Source organism: Pediculus humanus, genomic scaffold, assembly GCF_000006295.1.
Source record: "Pediculus humanus corporis 1103172107781 genomic scaffold, whole genome shotgun sequence".
Lineage (NCBI taxonomy): Eukaryota > Metazoa > Arthropoda > Insecta > Psocodea > Pediculidae > Pediculus > Pediculus humanus.
In genome coordinates, this window is record NW_002987376.1 from 150,595 (window position 1) to 174,810 (window position 24,216).

Genomic DNA, 24,216 nt, shown 5'->3' on the forward strand with positions numbered 1-24,216 from the left:
TTTCAATCGAATAATATTGTCCCGATTTTTTTCTTATTAAATTTTAAAATTTTAAACTTATTAGTTTTTTTATTATCTTCTACTACCACGAAAATAATTTTCCAAAAAAAAAAAAAAATCAATAATTTTAAATATATGTATATATATATATATAAATTAAATTAAATCGTTTTTCGATCGTGTTAATAGGCCCAGAGTTATTTGTTATGTTCACGCAACTATTAGTCTACATCCACGTCCGTAACAACCTACGTTTTGATTAGTTTTTATAAAAAACCGCTAGGAGCAGCACTGTATCATTTATTTTATGGAAAACTGGAATTATGGCCTTTATATTAAAATGGCATAACCGGAAATGTTTAGGGGAGGGAAAAACAAAAATTTTTTTTAAAATAATAATAATAATAATTATAATTATTATAATTATAATTATTATTATTATTATAATTATAAATAATAATTATAATTATTATTATTATTGTCGATTTTTTGTGGGGTTTTTAATAATAATAATAATAAATTCCTCCGCCGCCTCCGCCACCACCACCACCACCAATTCAATTAAAATTGAATTCAATGAAAATTGTTTCTAATTAATAATTATAATTTTATACGTAAACGTCCTAATTAATTACGGTTAACGAATGGTAATAATAATAATAATAATAATATTACGGAAGGATAATTAATAAAAAAAAATGAACGTTATTGAAATTATATAAATAAAAGAATAGGAAGAAGAAGAAGAAGGGGGGAAATTTTTTTTTTTTTTTTTTTTTACTGTCACACTTTTTGTTTTGAATTATAAAATCCGGATTGCAATGGCGACATTTAATCGTTCACGCCTCCTTGGAAACGTTTAACCAATGAATTTATTTTTAATTTTTCTCCAGTAACCAATTCCAGGTTGTTGTAATATGAAAACGATATAACCGACGTGATATTAAAAAAAAAAAAAATATATATATATGTAGTTTTAATATTATTATCATCATCGTTTTCTTTTATGGAATTGATTATTGTCCAAAGTTTTTTTTTTTTGGAAAAAAATTCGATATTTAAAGAGAGAGAGAGAGAGAGAAAAAAAAGGTTTCGATAATGATTATTATCATTATTAAACGTTAGAATACGGGAAATATATATTTTGGGACTGAGGAAAAAAAATGACCGCCATGTTTGCAAAAATTTGAAATCAAATCATTTAAAATTCGATTCGAACGACCGTTAAACTTTCTACAAAAAAAATATTCATTTTAATACGGTTTAAGGTTTAATTAGAATAAAATTCTTTTTTTTTTTTTTAATATTCATAAAATCTTTATTTACAATTATATTTTAAATAAATATATATATATATATATATTATTTACAAAATCACGTGATTATTTGGCATTCGTAAAAAAAAAAAAAAGGAAAAAGGTTAACGAACAATTTTAATAGTGACGCCATTTTGAAATTAATGAACCGAAAAAAAATACCGAGTCACGTAATATTAGTAAAAATATTTCAAATAAAATCACGTGACTAAATTTATAATAAAAACATGGCGTCCATGTCGTGTTAATACATCACGGAAAAATTACATTCGATCTTTTCCAATTATTATCATTATTATTATTAATTTTTTTCTTGAGTTGAAAAAAGAAAAAAGCCGAATGCGTTTTTTCCACCATTTTTAAGGGTTTTTAACAAAGAAAAAAAAGAGAAATAACAAAATTATGATTTGATTAAAGGAAAATAATTAATTAATAATTTTTTTGAAAATAAATTTTTTTCACAAAAGAGAACAATCAAAATGCTTTAAACCGGGCGCCATTTTGATTTTAAAAAAACAAAACAAAATAAATAATTGATCGAGAATTTTATAGTTGTAGATGGATTAGAATTTTTATGCTCTTGTTAAAACGATTGGGAAATTTTCCGTTATTAAATGATCATCTTGAAATATTATTACTATGTTGATTTCAAATTCTGGAAAGGAAAGAAAAAGCACCATCATCATCATCATCATCATCATTATTATTACTACTACTACTACTACCACCACCATTTTTTTAAAATTTAACTTACCGACTTTGAAATTATTTGTATCTAAAGTTGGACAAGTGAACAACCTTGGAAAAATCATGTAAATAGGTATGGCTATATTTGTCGGTACATCACCTTCTCCTATTTGGATGTTTTGAATTTCGGTGGCTGTAAAATCGAGAAACATAAAATGTTAACTCGAGGATTTCTTTCCATATTTAATAAGGAAAATGATTAAGAATTAATTGAAAGTTTCATTTACCATCTCTTGCATAACCTTCGGCACAGCCACATGTTTCAACTCTGACAAGTTGTAATTCAACAGATTTGATTGGTAGCTCACAATGTTCCAATATCAATTCTCCAGTGAATGGTTTTGTTAAATTGCAAACAGTCGAGTCTAATTTACCTCTGATCAAAAATCTTGGAATGCTATTTTTCCTACGAACGTTTTGAAGCGAGTCAGGAGTGATTGTGAACGATATGGGATGTGGTTTGGCTTTTTCACACTTGTTCGGATGATATTCCACAATGAATTCACACATTTTGCTAAGATCTTTAGCGAGGAAAGACCTTTTCATATCGACTCTCAAATGATATTGAATGTTGACAAAAACTCCATGGTATGTTTCATACAGGGTTTTGTTGGTTCTTGGCGTTAATGTGAATTCAAAAGGTATTTCGGTTTTACCAGCGGGAATCTTTCCAGAGGCTGCCACGTCCAGAGTGCAATTAACCACTTGTATCGGTTTAACCGATTGATAGAACGCTTCCAATATCCCAACATTTTTCGCACTCAATTGAAGGTTTACGGTTCCTTCGGCGACCAATGTTATGCCATCGTGTTTAAAATCAGACGGTGATTGAATTACGACTAATCCGCTGACCAAATCCTAAAAATAAGCTTAAAAATTATTAAATCCGTTCGCTTTTGTAATTAAAAATTTAAAATAATTTTATATTATACCGACTCCTTCGTGATAAACTTTGTTCACTCTTTTAAGTCTGATGTCCAAAACAATTGCCATGATTAATTTTAGTTGTCAAAATTGCCGATAGGAGTGCGAAATGTAACGCTTGTGGTGTGTTTTGATGCGATTAAAGTTTTTTTTTGTGTTTTTTTGTGAAATGAAAATGGAAACGAATAATAATAATAAAAACTATATAATTTAAAAGTTCACTTATATCAGTAACGATATAAGCAATGAATTAATGAACAAATAACAAATTGTGCTTGTGTAAAAAATTTGAGAATAAAACTTGTGCGTTTGACATAACGAAATTATGAAAACCGACCGCCATTTCATTGCAACCTCAACGTAAAAAAATTTTTAAGTTGGCAGCAGTGATGCTGTAGTGCATAGTGCTCATGTGTGGCATTAACGGATCAACGAGGAAAGGAGAAACACCTTGAAATTTTCTCACAATAAATTATTAATTTTGTGTATTATTTCATTTGGTTCGTTGTTGTTTGATCGGTTTTATTTAAACTTTATTTCGAGTTAAACAAAATGATTGTGTTTATTTATCTAAAAACGCAATCAATATCAATTTTTTTTATTAAATTAATTTGGTATTTGCCGGGCAAGGAAAAGAAGCAACAGGATGTAACATGAACATGGCAAATGAATTCATCAAAACCGTGAATAGGTAAATTGAACAATAATTTAAATTTAACGTCGATTTATTTTTCTTTTTTTTTTTTATTATTAAAATATGATTTCATATATATTAATCGCGCATATATGTATATATATTTCCGTACATAAATACAATTACACGCGTTCATTAAAAAAAAAAAAATAAATATTTCATATATATATATATATATAAACTTTTAAAATAATGTGGCACTTGTTTAATCTTCTTCTTCTTCTTTATACTCTTTTTGACAATTTTTATTGTTTTTCTTTTGTTTTGTCTTCTTCTCTCTTTTCTCTCATAATAAATAATTTAAAAATTAAAAAAATATATATATATTTATAAATGACTGACTCAATTTAAATAATAAAAAAAAAAAAAACTCACAAACAAACGAACAACAATAACAACGACAACAACAACAATTCAAGAAAAAAAATAATAATAATAATAACTATATATAAATCTCATTTAATAAACTAACAAAAAAAATTAAACTTTATTATATAAAACAGTCCTTTGGATATAATCATACATTTAAGTGCGTGCAAGGCATATCCCTCATAATCAATTATTATTATTATCGCGCGAAATATGCTTACAGGTTCGGCGCAGGCACGCAGGCACGCACGCACGTAAATGTAATAATTATTTTTATACATAAAGTTATATTTACAAGTGATGTATAAATACTAACACTCAATTATTTATATATATATTTATTTATTTATATGTAATTTTTTATTTCTAGAAAAACGACGCGACTGATTTTACGCACTCACGCACTCACGGAAGCACTCAGGCACGCAGGCACACAGGTATGTACAAATATATATATTTTTTTTTATTTTACTCGTTCGTATGAAGAAAATGTCGATCAAAGTTTTCCGCATTATTTTTAAAAACGCGATTTAATTACGTATCATTATTTTTTTTCACTCAACAAACTTTTGTTTGTTTGTTTGTTTGCTTGTTTCGAGAGGCTCTTTTGAACGTATTACAACAACAACAACACCTGAGATTTAACAATGTTCCATTATTCGTGAGCACGTTGGACGATCTTTCCTTTTCTTTTTTTTCCCCCCGAGAGAGAGAGACTTTTTACATATATATTTATATACACGGCACTTTATCTCTCTCTCTCTCTCACACTGGAACAAAAACAGTGTGACGTTACTCTATATATTTCATCACATTTAGTTTTTTTTTTTTTTTTTTTTTTTTATTTCAAAAAGGGAAAAACGCGGCACAATTATTATTATTATTATTATTATTATTATTATTATTATTATTATTATTATCATAAACATTATTGCGGTCACTGTCGTCATTGTCATAATCATCATCATCATCATCAACGTTTGTTTGCCTTTTAATATGGCGACGTTTTCGCCAATCATCAATGAGATCGATATTTCAAAAAAAAATTTTTTTTTTTTTTCGATTTGACGGGGATTACGGTGTTGTTGGTGGTGGTGGTGATGATGATTGATTGATTGATTGATTGATTGTTTTCGATTAAGGTTCGATATCACTTTGTTTAAAAAAAAAAAAAAAAAAAAAAAAAAATCTTCCGGTTCGGTCAAAGAAATATTTTTTTTCATATTAAAAAAATAAATTTCCCCCGGGCCCCTTCCAATTTTGTTTCGTTCCCGTTTAACGGGAAAAAAAAAAAAAAAAAAAAAAAAAAAAAACATGGCTGAAATTAAAAAACTCGATCGTCAATTTTTTTTTAATCAAATCATTTGATTTATTATATATATATATACCCGTGGTTAATAATGATTATATTGTATTATTATTATTATTATTATTATTATTATTATTATTATTATTATTATTGATTGATCGATGGGATTTATAATGGTAGAGTTAAAGGGGGAAATTTGTTAATTTCATGCTCGGCGAAAAAAAATATTATTATTATTATTTATTTTTTAATAATTTTTTAACGAGGCTTGAAATAGTGACTTGATACGCTCCTGACGCGCGCGTTAGAGTTAACCGAGCCCACGTCGTCGTCGTCGTCGTCGTGATCGTTTTTTTTTTTTTTTGTTAATTTTTGTGGTCGTGAAACTTTTCCTTCACCCGGTAATGGGTCAATAGTGGTAAATTAGAGTAGATTTAATAAAGGAGGGATTTCCGGTAGAACGTCTGTTTCCGGTCGTAAGTTTGAATTTTGTTTAAATGTAAAAAGTAAACTAACCTTGATCGAAACAGCTCGGATTGATGTAACTTATCAAATCGTTGTCCGTCATTTTGACCATTTCTTGGGGTACCATTCCGGTGAGAGGAGGAGGGGGTCCTCCGGGCACAATCATATCTCCTATTTTCTGAGCCGTTTCCGTCATGTTTTTAACGGGTAAAGGTGGTACCGCCGTCGAAGCGGAGGATTTCATTCGCGATCCCATGTCGGTATTGGCATCGTCGGTTTTAGAACCGTACGACGGATCTTTCGGCGAACGTGGTTGACTACCCGGCGAAATCAAAGCCGACGGTTTGTCTTCATCTCTCGTCGGGGAAAACGACATGGATGGGGTTTGAACGTGGGTGGCGGGACTAGAATTCGACGATGCTCTCATGAGGGTATTCAAACAAGAAGAGCCCGACGTGACATCGTTTATTTTATCCGTACCCGACAATATTTGCGTCGTTACGGACGAAACCAAACTGTCGAAAGTCGCGTTCGTACTACCGCGATCGAGCAACATTTCGTTGGCTCCCTGTTGATTTTCTTTCGACACGTCTGCCACCATTTCCGTTGCTTCGGATAGCAAATTATGAGAATCGATGTGATATCTCGATCCGAACGTGTTTTCCGTCGTTGGATTTTTCTCGGAGGATGACTGCGATTGCGACTGCGACTGAGACTGCGACTGCGACATCGGATTGGGTTCCATGAACGAGTCGTTCCTCGGACTGATGTGGGACTCGGCAGCGCAATTGACAAAATCGTCCAGATTCCTCGTTTGCTGAGTGGGTGCTATCAAGTCCGGGCACACCAATGAATTCAAACCACCCGATGAATTATTACTCGTGACTTGAGTCACGGAACTCGTGGCGGGCGTCGTGGCTTGGCAGTAAAATGCGGACTGGAAAAAAAAAAGGGGAAAGAAAAAAAAATTTTATTAATAAAAACCGTTTCGTCGTGTTTCGCCCACAATAATCGCTATTTATTCGCTTGCGTTAAAGTGAGGATATGCTTTACTACCGTCGATATGGAAGGTACACTTTTTTTTAAACTATATAATAACCACATGAATGAATAGGTGAAATAGAACCACCGATTCCCACGCTTCAAATGAAAAAAAAAAAAAAAAATGAAAAAATAATAATAATAAACAAGGTTTTCATTAGACGCCTTATCGTATGCACGTGTGTGTTCAAAGGCCCAAAGAAAACGATGTATACACGTGTGTGTGTGTGTGTGTGTTTGTGTGCATGTATTATGTATGTATGTATGTATGTATAAGATGGTTGTTGTTAATTAATGTTGTTTGTGTCGTGCAACAAAAAATCCGTTTTCAAATTTTTTTTTTTGGGGGAAAAAAATCTAATGACGTCATATTAAAAATTTCCCTCCAAAATTTAAAAACGGATTCCATTACTCTTGTCCTCTGAAGAGTTTTATTTTCTACATCTTTTTCTCTCGTTCTTTCTCTCTCTCTCTCTCTCTCACTCGTTCCGTTCTTGATATTATTGATGAATTGATCCAGAAGATGGCCGAGACAAATATTATAAGCACAACCGAGTTAACTTGTTTTTTTTTTATAATTTTTTTTTTTACTTTTACCAAAAGAAGAAATATTAGTGCCAAATTAGTTTTACTTACCCGATTTTTTCGGACCGGCGGGGGTATTGTTGAGCGTGTGTGTGTGTGTGTATGTGTGTAGACTACTAAATTAAATTGAATACTCACCTCCATATCGCGAACAGCTTGCTTGACCACCGAGGACATAGCATTGTCGATAGAGCAGTCATTAGAAAGTACCATGGGAGAAAGTTCGGAATTATAAACCCTCATGACAATGGATCTGGATTCATTGTACGAATTTGAATGATTGTAATTTTGTGACATGCTCGATATTCGAACTCTGGGATAAGCATCGTAATCGCTCACGGAATTATTATCGCTCATGGAAGAAGGTTCGGGTAAAGAAGAATTCCCGGTGAAAGTCTCATTGCGACCGTGAGAAGAAGAAGATGCGGAAGAAGAAGAAGACGTCTCAAACCCGGGTTGGGAAGACTCACTGAGTCCAGACGACGAATGAATGACGGTCGAATTCGGGGTAACGCATTGCGTCGAACCTCTGGGAAACGCCGCGGACAAATCGGGATTTTGAACAGAAAATTCTAGCGATGGGATTTTAGCGGATGGCGGACGAAGAAGATCCTCATCCAAAAACTGATGCCTCTCCTCTTGATCGGACACGTACACGTAAGACGATTTTTGGGCGGGACGGGAGTCACCTTTGGGAAAATATTTATCTATTCCAAGCGACCCTACCGAAACGGGCGGTATATCAACCAAATGTCGCAGCAAAGGAGTTTTCATACTCAAATCCACACCCTGAACATCGGACGGCGACAAAGAACTCTGCTGCTGATCGTGCTGCTTATTATGCTGACCGACATCGTCAATTATTTCGATTTTTAATTCCGCCTCGCCGTCGGGCATAATCATAGTAGACGCGGAGGAACGACGAGATATGGGAATCAAAGCGGGCGGCGGAGGCATCATCTTTTCCTCTTCTACGACGGACGCCTGTTTCGTCGTTTGAGGCCACATGAGAGACATAGAATGAATAGAATCCTTTTTTATGGCATCGAAATAACTTGGCTTCATCGTCGACGGAGGCTTCATTAGAGGCGAAGAGGAGGTTGTCGGCAAAACCGTTGGAACGTTACTCGACTTGGCAAACACTCGGTTTCCGTTAACAAAAGCTAAAATTAAATTTTTTCCATATTACTTTATAGCTCGTAACCCTCACGATTTCCGAGATTCTGTGACACCATCACATTATCCTCATGATGATGACAGAAAGTGAGTGTCGTCATCTCTACTACTCGTTTTTTTTTTTTTTTCCCCTCAGAAAATCGCTCAGGTTGAACACTGATTGTTGTAGGGACTACGATTGTTTCGTTTCCTTATTTTTTTTTTTTTTTTTTACAAAAAATAAAAATCATATAAAAATAATAATAATAATAATAATAATAATAATTTTTTTTTTTTTTTAATTATCACATTTGTTTAAATCACAAATTTAACAAACAGAAAAAAAATTATTACAAAATTTTTTTTTTTACAATGGGAATCAAATTTTTTTTTTAAAAAAATGATAAAATACAAAATACAAACTTTTTCTTTTTTTTTTTTTTGCTTTATTATCGAGTTTTCGAAGCGAAACAAACAGACAAAATAAACAAACAAACAAACAAGTGTGAAAAAATAATGATTTCGAGAAAAGAAAATCACTAAATAAAAAAAAAATGTTTATTAAAAATTAATTAATTAATTTTTTTTTTTTTTTTGTTTTAGGAAAAGTATCAACAACAGCAACAACAGCTACAACCACAACAACAACAACAACTTAAACTTAAAATAAATTGAAGGGGCATCTCTATTGGAAAACCGGAAATCTCTCTACGTCACCAAACGAAAAAAAAAAAAGAAAAATTTTTACTATTGGAAGAGTGCGAATGAACCGGATTCGACAGCTCTTAATGAAGACGCATATGCTGCAGGGGTAGTTACGACAAATATAATTTTGGGGAAAGAAGAAAGAAAACAACTCGAGGACATCAAAATGGATCCAGAAAGAAAAATTAAGGACACCGCACTCCATTAATAAGTGATTTATCAAAGGGACAAACAACAGGACAAAAGTTCAAGTCGATGGAGGCCCCCCACCCCTATTACTTGTGTTGCCGAAAATGCATAATAACGGATATTATCGCAGAGAAGATTTATGGAGGACACTTGGAAAAAAAATAAAACATTTTATTACCATCACAAAGAAATTTTATTAATAAATAAATTGATTAAATGAACATTGGAAAACAAAAGAGAAGAAGAAAATTTGGTGCAGCCAACTGGAAGTGGAAAAATACTCTTGTAGGAAAATATTTATAAAAAGAAGAATTTTCCATGGGGATTCACTGTCGCCGCTCTACACTTTTGTATAAGTTTAATTCCAGAAGTTAATGAAGGATCAAGACTTTGAATTAACGTCAGGAAGGAGGACAATCATTCATATCCTGTACATGGAAGAGTGAAGAAGAAATTAAGAAAATTTTAAGGACGGTACAAACTTTCTCCTCTCACGCCAACATGAAATTTGATTTGGAAAAATGTGCTAAAGTCAGAGGAATGTTAAAGAAGAAGGAACACGTAGAAGATTCTGAAGAGGAATTTATTAAAGAAGTGAATCCCCCGGACCAACATACAGAAGACTTTGAAGAGGAGAATATTAAAGAAGTGAATCCCTCGGATCAACATACAGAAGACTTTGAAGAGGAGTTTATTAAAGAAGTGAATCCCCCGGACCAACATACAGAAGACTTTGAAGAGGAGAATATTAAAGAAGTGAATCCCTCGGATCAACATACAGAAGACTTTGAAGAGGAGTTTATTAAAGAAGTGAATCCCCCGGATCAAAATACAAATACCTCGGAATCGAAGAAAATTTTGGAATAGCAAACGAAGAAATTAAAACTCGACTGAAGAAAGAATATCTTAAGAAGATTGAGGCTTATATTACTCAATGGAACTCAATGGAAGAAAGAAGATAAACGTCATCGGCACATTAGGAGTTCCAATAATAGAAAACAGTTTTGGACTCGTAGACTGGACGAAAGAAGAAATCACGTACCTGGACCGAAGAACAAGAAAAATATTAACTATCAGGAGGAAAGATGGAAAAAGAGGACTACGCCAAATAGAAGAGGAGAACCAGAACGCCAATCGGGATCGGAGATGGGAGAATACATGGAATCTCATCAACAGCACCTAATCTTAGCCCAAGAAGTGGTAATGGAGGAGAAGATCACGAAAAAAAAAGTTCTCGAAAAAGTAAGGCAAATAATAAAGAAAAACGAAGAAAACGAAATGGAAGAAATAAAAGAAAGAGAAAAATAGAAAGGGAGGAAGAGAAGAAGAAGAAGAGAGAAGCGAGAAGAAAAGTAATAGAAGAAGAAGAGAGAAGCGAGAAGAAAAGTAATAGAAGAAGAAGAGAGAAGCGAGAAGAAAAGTAATAGAAGAAGAAGAGAGAAGAGAGAAGAAAAGTAATAGAAGAAGAAGAGAGAAGAGAGAAGAAAAGTAATAGAAGAAGAAGAGAGAAGAGAGAAGAAAAGTAAAAGAAGAGAGAAGAAAAGTAAAAGAAGAGAGAAGAAAAGTAATAGAAGAAGAAGAGAGAAGAGAGAAGAAAAGTAAAAGAAGAGAGAAGAAAAGTAATAGAAGAAGAAGAGAGAAGAGAGAAGAGAGAAGAAAAGTAATAGAAGAAGAAGAGAGAAGAGAGAAGAAAAGTAAAAGAAGAGAGAAGAAAAGTAAAAGAGGAGAGAGGAGAGAGGAGAGAGGAGAGAGGAGAGAGGAGAGAGGAGAGAGGAGAGAGGAGAGAGGAGAGAGGAGAGAGGAGAGAGGAGAGAGGAGAGAGGAGAGAGGAGAGAGGAGAGAGGAGAGAGGAGAGAGGAGAGAGGAGAGAGGAGAGAGGAGAGAGGAGAGAGGAGAGAGGAGAGAGGAGAGAGGAGAGAGGAGAGAGGAGAGAGGAGAGAGGAGAGAGGAGAGAGGAGAGAGGAGAGAGGAGAGAGGAGAGAGGAGAGAGGAGAGAGGAGAGAGGAGAGAGGAGAGAGGAGAGAGGAGAGAGGAGAGAGAGAGAGAGAGAGGAGAGAGAGAGAGAGGAGAGAGGAGAGAGGAGAGAGGAGAGAGAGAGAGAGAGAGAGAGAGAGAGAGAGAGAGAGAGAGAGAGAGAGAGAGAGAGAGAGAGAGAGAGAGAGAGAAAGAGGGTGAGGATGAGAGGAAGAGGGTGAGGATGAGAGGAAGAGGGTGAGGATGAGAGGAAGAGGGTGAGGATGAGAGGAAGAGGGTGAGGATGAGAGGAAGAGGATGAGGATGAGAGGAAGAGGGTGAGGATGAGAGGAAGAGGGTGAGGATGAGAGGAAGAGGGTGAGGATGAGAGGAAGAGGGTGAGGATGAGAGGAAGAGGGTGAGGATGAGAGGAAGAGGGTGAGGATGAGAGGAAGAGGGTGAGGATGAGAGGAAGAGGGTGAGGATGAGAGGAAGAGGGTGAGGATGAGAGGAAGAGGGTGAGGATGAGAGGAAGAGGGTGAGGATGAGAGGAAGAGGGTGAGGATGAGAGGAAGAGGGTGAGGATGAGGATGAGGATGAGGATGAGGATGAGAGGAAGAGGGTGAGGATGAGAGGAAGAGGGTGAGGATGAGGATGAGAGGAAGAAAGGGAAGAATGGGAAGAGTCGGATGAATAGGAAGACTAGGAAGAATGGGAAGAGTCGGATGAATAGGAAGACTAGGAAGAATGGGAAGAATGGGTACTTATAATAATTTCTTCTGAGATTGGGCTTTGCCCAAATTAATGCAGAAGAAATTAAAGGGGCAAGTGGGAACAGGAAAAGTAATATGGTCAACATTAGAAGAAGAAGAAGATTGAACACTTCAGCCAATTGTGCGTGTTCTTTTTACTAATAAGAAGAACACGCACAATTGGGTAAAGCGGAATCTCAGAAGAAATTAAAGGGCAAGGGGGAAGAGAAAAAGATGCATGGACAACATTTGAAAGGATTGAACGCTTCAGCCAATTGTGGATGCTCTTCTTTTAATAAGAAAAGCACCCACAATTGGCTGAAGCGTGGGAAACCTACGATTGAAAAGGAAGCGTTTATTACAGCTGCTCAAGACCAACACTTGCGGATCCATGACTATGAGAAGACAATCCTGAAAGTGCCCCAAGATGACGTGTGCCGTGACGTGTGCCCAATTTGCCAATCTCAGTCGGAAACCGTCGACCACTTCTTAATTTTCGATTGTCCTATACTAGAGAAGAACGATAAAATTTCTCAAAATCTCCACTGGAATTGATGGATTACCCAAGGAGTCTTACAACCGCATTCCAAGCCCGTTTACAACAGCAGCAGATCCATTCACAGTTCTCCACGATCAAAAAAAATCCTCAATGACAAAAATGTGCCAGCCAACAAACCGGATATCATCCTGAGAAGCGTAATTCCGACAAATGGCGTAAGCTAATTGAAGTCCCCGTACCGGTGAAAAAAAATTTCCGAGAGCCAAAGAAGCGGTCCAAGGCTGAAATGTAAAAATTTTGGAAATTAAATAGCCAGGATGTGGGGAACGAAAAAAGGAGTACCCGGTACTAGAGTACCCCCCGAGTACTGAGTACTTTAGTACCCAGTACTCGGGGGGTACTGGGAGCCGTGCCACACTCAATGAAAGAAAATTTGAAGAAACCATCCAGGAAATCTACGCTATGTGGGACGGCCCACATTCTTTGAAAAATACTATAAACAGCACCAAAGAAATGTGAGAATTTATCCCTAATAAAAATCAGATAGAAACCTGAAATAAATGCCTAAAAAAAAAAAAAAAAAAAAAAAACCTCCGACAAGTATTTTGAAGTTTATCCTGTTTAAAAGTGAAAATAATAATAATAATATTAGCAAATTTATTAACGGTTTTGTGTTCTTTTACGATTTTCAAATAAAACAATTATTATTATTATTATTTTATAATTAATAAAGAAAAAATTATAGAATAAATGGAAGAAGACATTTTTCTTTAAACAACATTAAAACTGTTTCAATTTCACCCTTCAATCAATCAATCAATCATTCAATCAATCGCTTCGAAACCCGTTTGATAATAATAATAATATTATTAAATTTGTTTCATTATTATTATTATTATTATTATTATTAATTTTTTTTTCGAACATAGCGTTGCAACAATCAAACAACAACAAAAACTAAAAAATAAAATTATTATTATTATTATTAACATTTCGCTTTTATCGATAAGAAAATAAATAAATATAAATTCGGCAACGCTTATAAAAAAAAAAAAAAACGAAAATTTGGCAACGTTTAAAAATTTCTCTTCCTTAATATTTAATTAATGAGTCAAAGCCACGAAAATATTAAATTAATTGATTCCCATTGCATTTATAATAATGATTGATCAATAATACAAATAAGAGAAAAATAAATAAATAAATAAATAAATAATAATAATAATAGTAGTAGTAGTAGAAAATAAGTAATAATTAAATAAATAAATAATTGAAGAAAGAAAAAAAAATAAGTGAATAAAAAATTAACAATTATTAATCAGCCAAAAAAAAAAAAAAAAAAAAAAAAAAAAAAAATTTTTTTGGCTTCAGGCATAAATATATATATATAATTATTATTATATAAACGCACGTGTGCGCGTGCGCGCGCACGCACGCGCGTGTATGTGTGTGTAATAAATATTTATATATAAATTAATTATAAATAATTTGACCGATGACCTTCCTAAATGAAAGAAACAAATTTTTTTTTTTTTTTTTTTGGTTAAAATGGTAAAAAAAAAGAAAAACTCACCTTGCGATAAAGGCGACGGCAGGTACGAGGAACACGAAGAAGACGAAACCACCAACGCTGAAAAATCGAAAAGAAAAATTATTATTATTATTATTACTATTATCATCATCATCATTGATCGACATTGTGAAAAATTTTTATGGAATAAACGTTTGAACACTAACTATTAACTCAGTAGAAGCATTTCTTGACAAATTAGTAGGACTACTTAAAAAGGAGAAAGAGGGAGAGAGAGGGAAAGAAGGAGAGAAAGAAAAAGAGAAAGAGAGAAGGAAAGAGAGAAAGAGAGAAGGAGGGACATTTGAATTTCACAAAGGGAATAAAACAAAAACAAAGAATCAAAACAATTAATCGTTTGACGAAACGAATCGAAAGGAAGAAAAACAAAAACAAAACAAACAAACAAACAAACAAACATTTTTTTTTTTTTTAATTTTGTTGTCAGAGTGATTATCGAATGACCCGAGGTGATGTCAATAAGTAAGGAACAAATGTGTTTTTAATTAATGAAATCATCAAAAATTCCAGACGACGGCAGACGATTTCTCGGCATACGTAAATAAATAAAAAAAGGCAAAAAGTCGTGGAAAAAGAAAAAAAAATCGTGGTACTTACACGGAACGATCGGACTGCCCGCTGGAAGGTAAATAAACGTGTGAGGATCGCTTGCTTTACCGCTGGACGTTATGAATATTTTCACCGTGACGGGATCCATAATGTCTGGAGTCCTGTAAGGGGGAACGACGCAAATCAAATGTGTCTGGAAAAAAAATCAAGAAAAACAAAAACTATTATTATTATTATTATTATTATTATAAAAAAAAACCTTATCATTATTATTGATTTTTATCGCGTACCTGTTGTAAAAATTCCTTGTCGGGCAAAACGGTTTCTTCCCACGGGGGATGAACTTCCGCTTGTTGAAAAATAACTTTCGTGTCTTTTAAAAAATTTTTTCCCAATATGAACAATTCGGCTCCTCCGGTAACCGGACATGACGTCAGAGATTTCTTACAGATTTCTGGAACACCGGGAGGTTGAGCTGACGGGAAATAAAAAAAAAAAAAAAAATTAAAACATACATAACACTTTCGATTTTGATTTATTAACGATAATTATTATTATTTTAAACGGAGTGTTTTTTGACTACTGCCACGACGACGACGATGATGATGATGATAGTAATTAAAAAAATTTATTAATTAGGAAAATTTTTTCTTTCTTTTTTTTTTTAATGGGTAAAATTAAATAAACGTATAATTGACATAATTATCGTGTCCTAGTGATGAAAACGGGGTAATTATTTATAGTATGCAGGAAAAAAAGGGGAACGTGTCACAAGACGAGAGAGAGAGAGAGAGAAAATAAACTTGTTTATATGTACTCACTGCAAACAATGGGCTGCGAACAAACTTGCAGTACTTCCGTTAAACCTTCAGTGTTTGTTATTGTCGTCCTGAAAACCATTCGACACCTCGTTGATTTTTTCTTATTTCGAGTTCCGGTTTGATCTGGAAATCTGTGTTCGACATCCACGTTTCTCTCTTTCAATATTCCAACGCAATCGCATCTTTTTTTAAACAAATAATAATAATAATAATAATAATAATAATAATTTTTGCCAAAGGGGGATATTAATTTTTATGATTCCAAAGTAAACAAACAAGGAGGGGGGGAAATTAAATGATAACAAGTTGTTGATGACGGTGATGATGATGATGATGGTGACGGTGATGATAATAATGATGATTAATAAATAAAACTAATAGTTTGAAAGACACATACGTGATTACCATATCTTTGGATGGATCTAAATCAACTTCGATGACGACGGTCCCGTCGATTTTCCTTTCGACGCATGGAGTTGAATTTTTTCCAGAAACTCTGCAAGCTTGATAAAACATGTGAGGCGTTACTCGTCCCACGTCTGTACCTATGAATATTTGTAATGTTGTCGGCTTGTTGTAACCTGCCAACTGTAGAAAAAAAAAAAACGTTACAAACGAATGCTCTTTCGCTTTTTTTTTTTTTTATTATCATTGAATGAATTTGAAATTTTCTCTTTAATGTTTGTTTTTAATCAATCGAAAACAAACAAAAAAAATGTTTGTCGTTTGTTTTAATTAGAGAGAGAGAGAAAATGAGGGGTAACAAACAATTTTGTAAGAAAATTTTTAATAAAATTTAAATTGAAAAGATTTCCCAAAAAAAAAAACAAACAAACGGTTAATTCTTTATAGAAAAAAAAAATCCGTGGTTGTATACATGTTTGTCCGTTTGTACGTTTGCACGTTTGTTCCCATATCAATAAATAAAACGTTCTTTATTTTTATTTGTTATCAATTCATATTCTTCCCTTTCCCTCTCTCTCTCTCTCTCCCCGAATCCGGTTTTTTTTTTCCGTAATCCCCTTTCCCAACAAAAGAAACGTTTGAGGACAAATGTCTTCTCTCTCTCTCTCTCTCTTTCTTTTTTAAATAAAAAAAAAAAAAAAAAAAAAAGCTTCGGCTTTAAAAAATGATAAACAAATTTATCTGTCTAGGCTTTCGAAAGGTTAACAAGTTTTCTTGGAAAATTGTTTTGATTTAAGATATCGCGGTCCCCATTTTTTTTTTTTAGATACTTCAAAAAATTTATTTATTTTCACAATCATAATCAGCGATTGACCCAATTCTTATTATTATTATTATTATTATTATTATTATTATTATTATTATTATTATTATTATTATTATTATTATTATTGATGTAATTATTTTAATTTCGGGAAAAAAAAAAAAAACAAAAAAAAAAAACAAAATTTTATTTTTCAACGTGGCCAACACGTGACGAAAGATAAATACAAAAAACAAGGTGAATTTTGATTACGTAATAATAATAGTAATAATAATAATAATAATAATAATAATAATAATAATAATAATAATAATAATAATAATGATAATCGAAACTTACTTTTACGACTGGGAAACCGTTTCCCGTTCGATCTTTTACCGCTCCCCTACTTCCTTCCGTTTGATACCTCGCCCTGTGCTGTTGTTCGGGTTGACAAACGATTATCAATTGGGTTTTACCATCTCTGCTCGTTGTGCTTAAAGGCGTTGCTAATGTCACTGAAGTTCCCGGGTGTCCTCTCCCTCTTCCAGGCATACTTAATAATAATTTACCCTTCGTATAATCGTCACCCGAATCGTTTTCACTTTTCGGCCTTAGAATATCGGGAAAACAAAATTCGTCATTAATGTCGTCCGGTTCGATTTCCGTATTATTGTAGTATTTTTTCCTTTTCGCGTCGGGCTCTCCGAAACCGGACCACAAACTTTTATTATTTATATTTATATTATTATTATTAATGTTATTAAGGTTGTTGTTGTTGTTGTTGTTGTTGTTGTTTGTTGAATATGGCAAACTACTTCTCGTTGCTAATTGTACTTCGGATTGATGATCTAAACCGAGTCCCGAATCGCTGGATAATTCGCTCGGATCGGATGAATCGTCGAATCTTTTGAGATTCTCTGAATTTTTCTTGCTGTTGTTGTTGTTGTTGCTGTGGTTGGCACTTCGAATTATTTTCCTATTTAATTTTAATGAAACTGAACCAGGTAGGTTGGCGTACTTCATTGTAGGAACTGAATCCGTGAAAAACGTCATGAAAAAAAAAAAAAAAAAAAATTCAAAATTAAATTCTGATCTGAAAATTCTAGTTTGACTGGTTTTTTTTTTACAAACTATGACGCGGTTAAATCTATTTAAATTTCTTATTATTATTATTATCATTATTATTATTATTATTATTATTACTTTTCGAGTATTGCGATCACTACAACTGATTAAAATGAAAAAATTTGAAAAAACTAAAAAAAATACCAAAATACTTTTCTCAAAACCTTTTGTAACAAAAAAAAACAATTAATTAATAATTACCTTTGAATCGGGAGCAAACAAACAAACAAACAAACGAACAAACGAAAAATAATAATAATATTACTTAAAGTACGATTAGAAATTTTAAAAAAAAAATGAACGTAAGTAATAAGAAAAAAAAATAATAATAATAATAAAGACAACAGCTGTGAATTTGTAAAAAATTCGTCAGTCGGTCAATCAGTCAGTCAGTCAATCAATCAATCAATCAATCAATCAATCACGTGTAATTTGCAACAGCAACAGCACACACACGCGCGCGCGAAACGTGTAACGTATATGAAATAAAAATAAAAGAAACGTGAAACTTTTTTTTTTGTGTGTGTTAACAAATCGATGAAAATGAAAACGGAGACGCGTTCGTACGACATTCAAAACTGTTAAAAACTAAAAATACGCACACGCACATGCAAACGCACACACATACGCACACACGCACTCAAACGAAATGGGAAAAACGAAAGAGAGGGGAAAATAAAATAAAAGAAAACGAGTGAAAGAGAGAGAGAGAGAGAGAGAAGAAAAATAAAAAGGAAAGAAGAAAAAAAAAAAAAAGGTCACACATCCGACGAGTGTTGTTGTTGTTGTTGTTGATGTTGATGTTGAAAAACAAGAAAGCCTATTTATCGTCGACAGTAATTTTCCAACTGGTACGATAGTTCTCATTCAAATAATTAGACAAGATAACAGGAATGACTCACAACAACAACAACAACAACATGTCGGAAAACAACATGGCACAATTTTCAAGAGAAAAAAAAAACATTTGTACTTTAAATATGTAATTAGTGATATATAGAGACTGAACAAGAAATTTTTCTGAGTAGTAAACAAACTGAAAAGAAATTAAAAAAAAAAAAATCTTTTTTTTTTTTTTTCTAAAAAAAAGAGAAAGAAAATAAATATAAAAAAAAAAAAGTGTGAGAGAGAAGGAGAGAGAGAGAGAAAAGGTCGATAACCTAATTCAAATGTTATTGGCTTTCAATCTTATCATCGTCGTCGTCGTCGTCGTCGTCGTCGCCGCCGCCGCCGACGATGATGATGATGATGATGACGACGACGACGACAGCAGAAGAGAAAAAAAAAAAATAAAATAAAATAAAAACACCGAAAAACACGTAATTGTTCCTTTATCATCATCATCATCATCATCATCATCATCATTACTACTACTATTATTATTATTATTCTCGTTCAATCATTTCGTTAAATCGAAACTTTTTTTTTTTTTTTAAATTTCCTTTGATCTCATTTCCATTGCGTAATAACATTAAAATGGTTTCTAAAAAAAAAGAAAAAGGAACGAAATGGAAAATCAAATCGGAAAATCCTTGTTTCGATCCCTCATTTGATTTATTTAAATAAATTTCTCAATATCTCGATCGAGACAAATATTTCGATAATCGATTCGAAAATAATAATAATAATAATTCGTAGAAAAAAAAAAACTGGAAAATTTCTAACAGTAATCATAATAATGATACGATTTTTTTTTTTTTTTTTTGACTTTTTCACACAACATTTTTTCACCTTGATGAAAGTAGGAATAAAAAGGGAGAAAAGGGAAGAAGGAAAAAGAGAAAATGATTATTATTATTATTATTATTATTATTATTATTATTATTATTATTATTATATTATTATCACGTTGGTTTTAGGGGGAATAAAAATTCCTCCTCTCCTCTTTTAAACAGTAAATTTCGGGAACGGAAAAACGAGCAAGAAAATATTTTTTAACGTTTGAAATATCAAAAACGTGGCATCAGATTATTTTTCGCGCTTTTTCATCCCTCCCTCATACCCCTCCTCCCTCCCCTTGATTTAATGATGAATCGTTTGTGTAAAGCCGCGTAATTTTTTTTAATTAGAAAAAAAAAAAACGAATTAAAATTTTTTCGGAAACGAATTCGAATTAATGGAATTTAAAACGTTTCGATATTTAAATCGATTATCGATTATTCGATATCGAAATAATAATACAAAAATAATGATCGATTGTAATTCTTTAGAAAGCCCGATAATTTTGTATTAACCTTTTGACCTTTTCAAAAATTTTCGAAAGTTACTTTCACAGAGTAAAACAAGAAGAAGAAGAAGAAGAAATAAGATAATCTAATTACACGTTGCAATAAACAAAACGAAAAAAAAATCAATGCAACCACCCGTCGGTCATTTTTTTTTTCATCGATCGATCGATCGATCGATCCATCGAATCGATTTTTTTCGATTTAAATTTTTCGTAAAAAAGAAGAAAAAATTAATTATTATTAATTTAATGACACGTTGTCGATATGTGTGACAAACGTGTGTAACTTTCACCGATTTTTTTTTTTTTCTTTTCTTAATCGGTCGATTACTCGCTCGTACGAAATAAAAAAAAAAAAAAATTTCCGTCCACGGCTAATCCGATATTAATAATAATATTATTAGGTAAGAAACTTGAATTTTTTTTTTAAATAAATTAAAATTTAATTTAATTATTATTAAAGAGATATCGAATAATCGAAATCGAAATCGATTTAATCGTCGCTTTCATAACGACGCCTTCTTTAAATTTTTTTAAACTTTTTTTAACGATTTTTTCGAGTTTTTTCATACGTGGGTTTTATTAACTTTCGATTTCGTCGATATAAAAATCATTTCGATTAATCGATATTAAACGAAAAATTTCATTTCGATATATTTTTCTATTTTCCACTTTCAAACCGTCCGACGATCGGTAACCATATTGATAATAATAATAATTTTTATTTTATAAATAAAAAGAGAAAAATCGCGAAGGGAGGAGAGAAAGAACGTGCGATTCGTTATTGAAAAAATAATAATAATAATGATAATTTTAGTAATAACAATAATAATAATTGTAGTAGTAGTAGTAGTAGTAGTAGTAATAATAATAATAATAATAATAATAATAATAATAATAATAATAAAAGAGACACAACGTTACAGCATATTAAAAAATAATTTTATAAAAAAACAAAGGAGCAAACCAAACTAAACGAAAATAAAAATCAATTATTGATCTCGCTAGGGAAAATGGTAATAATAATAATAATAATAATAATAATAATAATAATAATAGTGATGATGATGATGATGATGATACAATAAAAAACATTTCCGTTTAAAATGTCAAAAACTAAAAAATTTTTTCCTTACACGTCATATTAAAAAATCGATTAGATTAAAATCGATTTTCGAGAAAAATTAAATCGAACGTTTAAATTTATCGACGGGATTTTAACTAATGAAGACACAAAAATAAATTAATAAATTAACTAAATAAATAAATTAATTAAAATTAGTTAGTGATAATAATAATAATAATAATAATAATAATAATAATAATAATAATTTATGATATAAAATTACAATTATTTTTTTTTTTATAGTGTAATCGATACTAGTCGGTAGGTACTCATTAAAAGTTAAAAGTAGTAGTTTGTTGTTGTTGTTGTTATATACGACCAGAACTAATAAAATAATATTAAATTATTATTATTATTATTATTATTATTATTATTATTATTATTATTATTATTATTATTATTATCATTATCGATTCGAACGAACACTCTTTAAAGTACGCATAAATACAATTTTCAAAAAAAAAAAAAAATTTAAAAAGTCCGCCATTAAATAATAAATAAATAAATATTTCGTGAATGAATATTGATTATGTTTATTATTATCATTATTATTATTATCATTATTATTATTATTATTATTATTAAAATAAATTTTTCAAATATTTCGTTATTTTATTTGGTTCAATGAAAACGGAGCAGAAAGTTCTCTTTTTCTTCTTCTTCTTCTTATTGATAAAAATAAAATAAATTATTGAACTTATTGATTTTTAATTTAAAATTATCGATTAATAAAAACTTATGTTTAGCTTTTGCAAAAAAAAAAAAAAATTTCGAGACGAAAGGAAAAAAAAAATGGTTTCGCTTTAAATTTGGAATTTTCGCATAAAATGTTTTTTCGAAAAATTGTCTACGTGTACGTAAGTGCGCGACGAAAAAAAAAAATGGGGGATTAATCGGGATTAAGGAGGATTTAGAAAAATATTAATTTCTTTTTTTTTAATTTCGCAATTAAATATTTGCCCTTAATAAAACCCGAATAAAACGTCGTCGTTGTCGTCGTCGACGTCGTCTCGTCACCTCACATATGTCAAATATAATGGTAATAATAATATTAATAATTACATTTATTGTTTCCTTATTATCATCATCATTATTATTATTAATGTAAAAAAATCGTTTTTGATGACGTAAGTAAAAGGTGTAAAACAAAAAAAAAAAAAAAAAAATCGAATATAATTTACATGTACGAATAATAAATTTTCATTTTTTTGTGAAAAATCGCGTGACGTTGCCATTAAGAACAATCGATCGACTTGTTGCCCAAACGTTCACTCCTGCCACGACGGAAAAAAAGATAAAAATAACAAAAATTTAAATTTTTTTTGTTGGTTAAATTTCGAAAAACGTGACGTTGCCGTAAAAAACAATCGATCGATTTGTTGCTCATTCGTTCACTCCTTCCTGCCACGACAAAAACAAAAATAATTTAAATATTTTTTTTTTTCAATAATTTTTTTTTCCGATAATTACACGCGTTAACGACCATGAATACGAACAATATTTTTTTTTTTTTTTTTGAAAAAAAAAAAAATAATAATAATTATTATCTGGCGACAAGTTAAAAAAAAAAAAAAAATAACAATCAATTAAGAAAGACATAATAATAATAATAATAATAATAATAATAATAATAATAATTTTTAAGTAAAATGATAAAAACGAAAAGTGTAATTATCTATTTATGTCATATAAAATTGTTTTTATGCAAATTCCCATTTGGAGAATACATTAAAAAAAAAAATTTAAATAATCCCTTTGACGAAACAATCACGTCCGTTCGCACGTAATGGAAAATAATAAATAAATAAATAAATAAATAATAATAATAATAATAATAATATTAAAATTAAATTATTATCACCACCACCACCATATGTTATGTCATTACTATTATTATTATTATTATTACTGTCATCCCAACCGTCGTTGTCGTTGTCGTCGTCGTCGTCATCTTAATAATTACATCATTTTCGATCGATTGTTTGTTGGCATATACAAACGACAACAATTTTTTTTTTTTTTAAATTTGAATTTATTCTAAATTTATTTTGTTTTATAAAAAATATATATCGAAAAACCGGAAATTAAAATAATCGTTTTTTTTTTCGATCGTTTTCGATCGATTTTTAAATCTTACGCGACTTACGTCTTATCGTTACCGGAAATTCTTAAAACCTTTTCCTTCAAAAAAAAAAAAAAAACGCAATTGTGCGTACGCGCGTGCGTAAATGCGTGCGTATGTGCGTACACGTGCTTTTACCTCTTTAATTTTTTTTAAATTTAAATTTAAATTATAAATTAAAATGATTATTTTATTAATGCAAAAAATTGGAGGAGGGAAAAAAATTACTTCCGTTTTATGTTTTATGTTTTTTTTTTTTTTACGAAATTAAATAATCCTCGAATGCTTGGTAATAATAATAATAATAATAATAATAATAATAATAATAATAATAATAATAATAATAAAACGTGCTGACGTAAGTAACACGCGCGTTCTTTTATTTTTTTCAAATCGTTTTTTTTTTTTTTTTTTTTTCATTTGCCACCCATTTTTTCCGATCGCAAAAAAAAAAAAAAAAAAAATTCAAAGCAATGTGACCCCTAATAATAATAATAATAATAATAATGCGTTTCTCTCATTTGCGGAAGTTAAATGACGTCAAAAGGACCGCAAATAATACACAACCTGGATATTTTTTTTTTTTTTTTTTTCATTTTATCTATAGTAGCGCCAATTATAATTTTACGAAAGGAAAAATTTATTATTCGACCTTGTCGAACGCAATACTTGAATTTAATAGATGATAATAATGATAATAATAGTAATAATAATAATAATAGAGGTAACGAAAACCGAACGT

At 31.2% G+C, this 24,216-nt stretch overlaps 3 protein-coding genes across 3 annotated transcripts; all 3 read right to left on the reverse strand.

Moving 5' to 3' along the window:
* Positions 1-1,888: 1,888 nt before the first annotated feature.
* Positions 1,889-3,056, reverse strand: Phum_PHUM363550 (down syndrome critical region protein, putative; the record flags this gene model as incomplete). Its single annotated transcript, XM_002428067.1, has 4 exons — positions 1,889-1,971; positions 2,071-2,196; positions 2,291-2,921; positions 3,000-3,056. The coding sequence occupies 4 exons, from the start codon at positions 3,054-3,056 to the stop codon at positions 1,889-1,891; spliced, it is 897 nt and encodes a 298-aa protein (XP_002428112.1).
* Positions 3,057-5,870: 2,814 nt separating this feature from the next.
* Phum_PHUM363560 (uncharacterized protein) lies at positions 5,871-8,533 on the reverse strand (the record flags this gene model as incomplete). The annotated part of the gene is made up of 3 exons (XM_002428068.1): positions 5,871-6,761; positions 7,589-7,802; positions 7,902-8,533. 3 exons carry the CDS (start codon positions 8,531-8,533, stop codon positions 5,871-5,873), a joined length of 1,737 nt encoding a protein of 578 aa, XP_002428113.1.
* Positions 8,534-14,413: 5,880 nt separating this feature from the next.
* On the reverse strand, positions 14,414-17,927 carry Phum_PHUM363570 (uncharacterized protein; the record flags this gene model as incomplete). The annotated part of the gene is made up of 6 exons (XM_002428069.1): positions 14,414-14,480; positions 14,888-15,036; positions 15,134-15,318; positions 15,665-15,846; positions 16,062-16,252; positions 17,232-17,927. 6 exons carry the CDS (start codon positions 17,925-17,927, stop codon positions 14,414-14,416), a joined length of 1,470 nt encoding a protein of 489 aa, XP_002428114.1.
* Between the last annotated feature and the right edge of the window lie 6,289 nt (positions 17,928-24,216).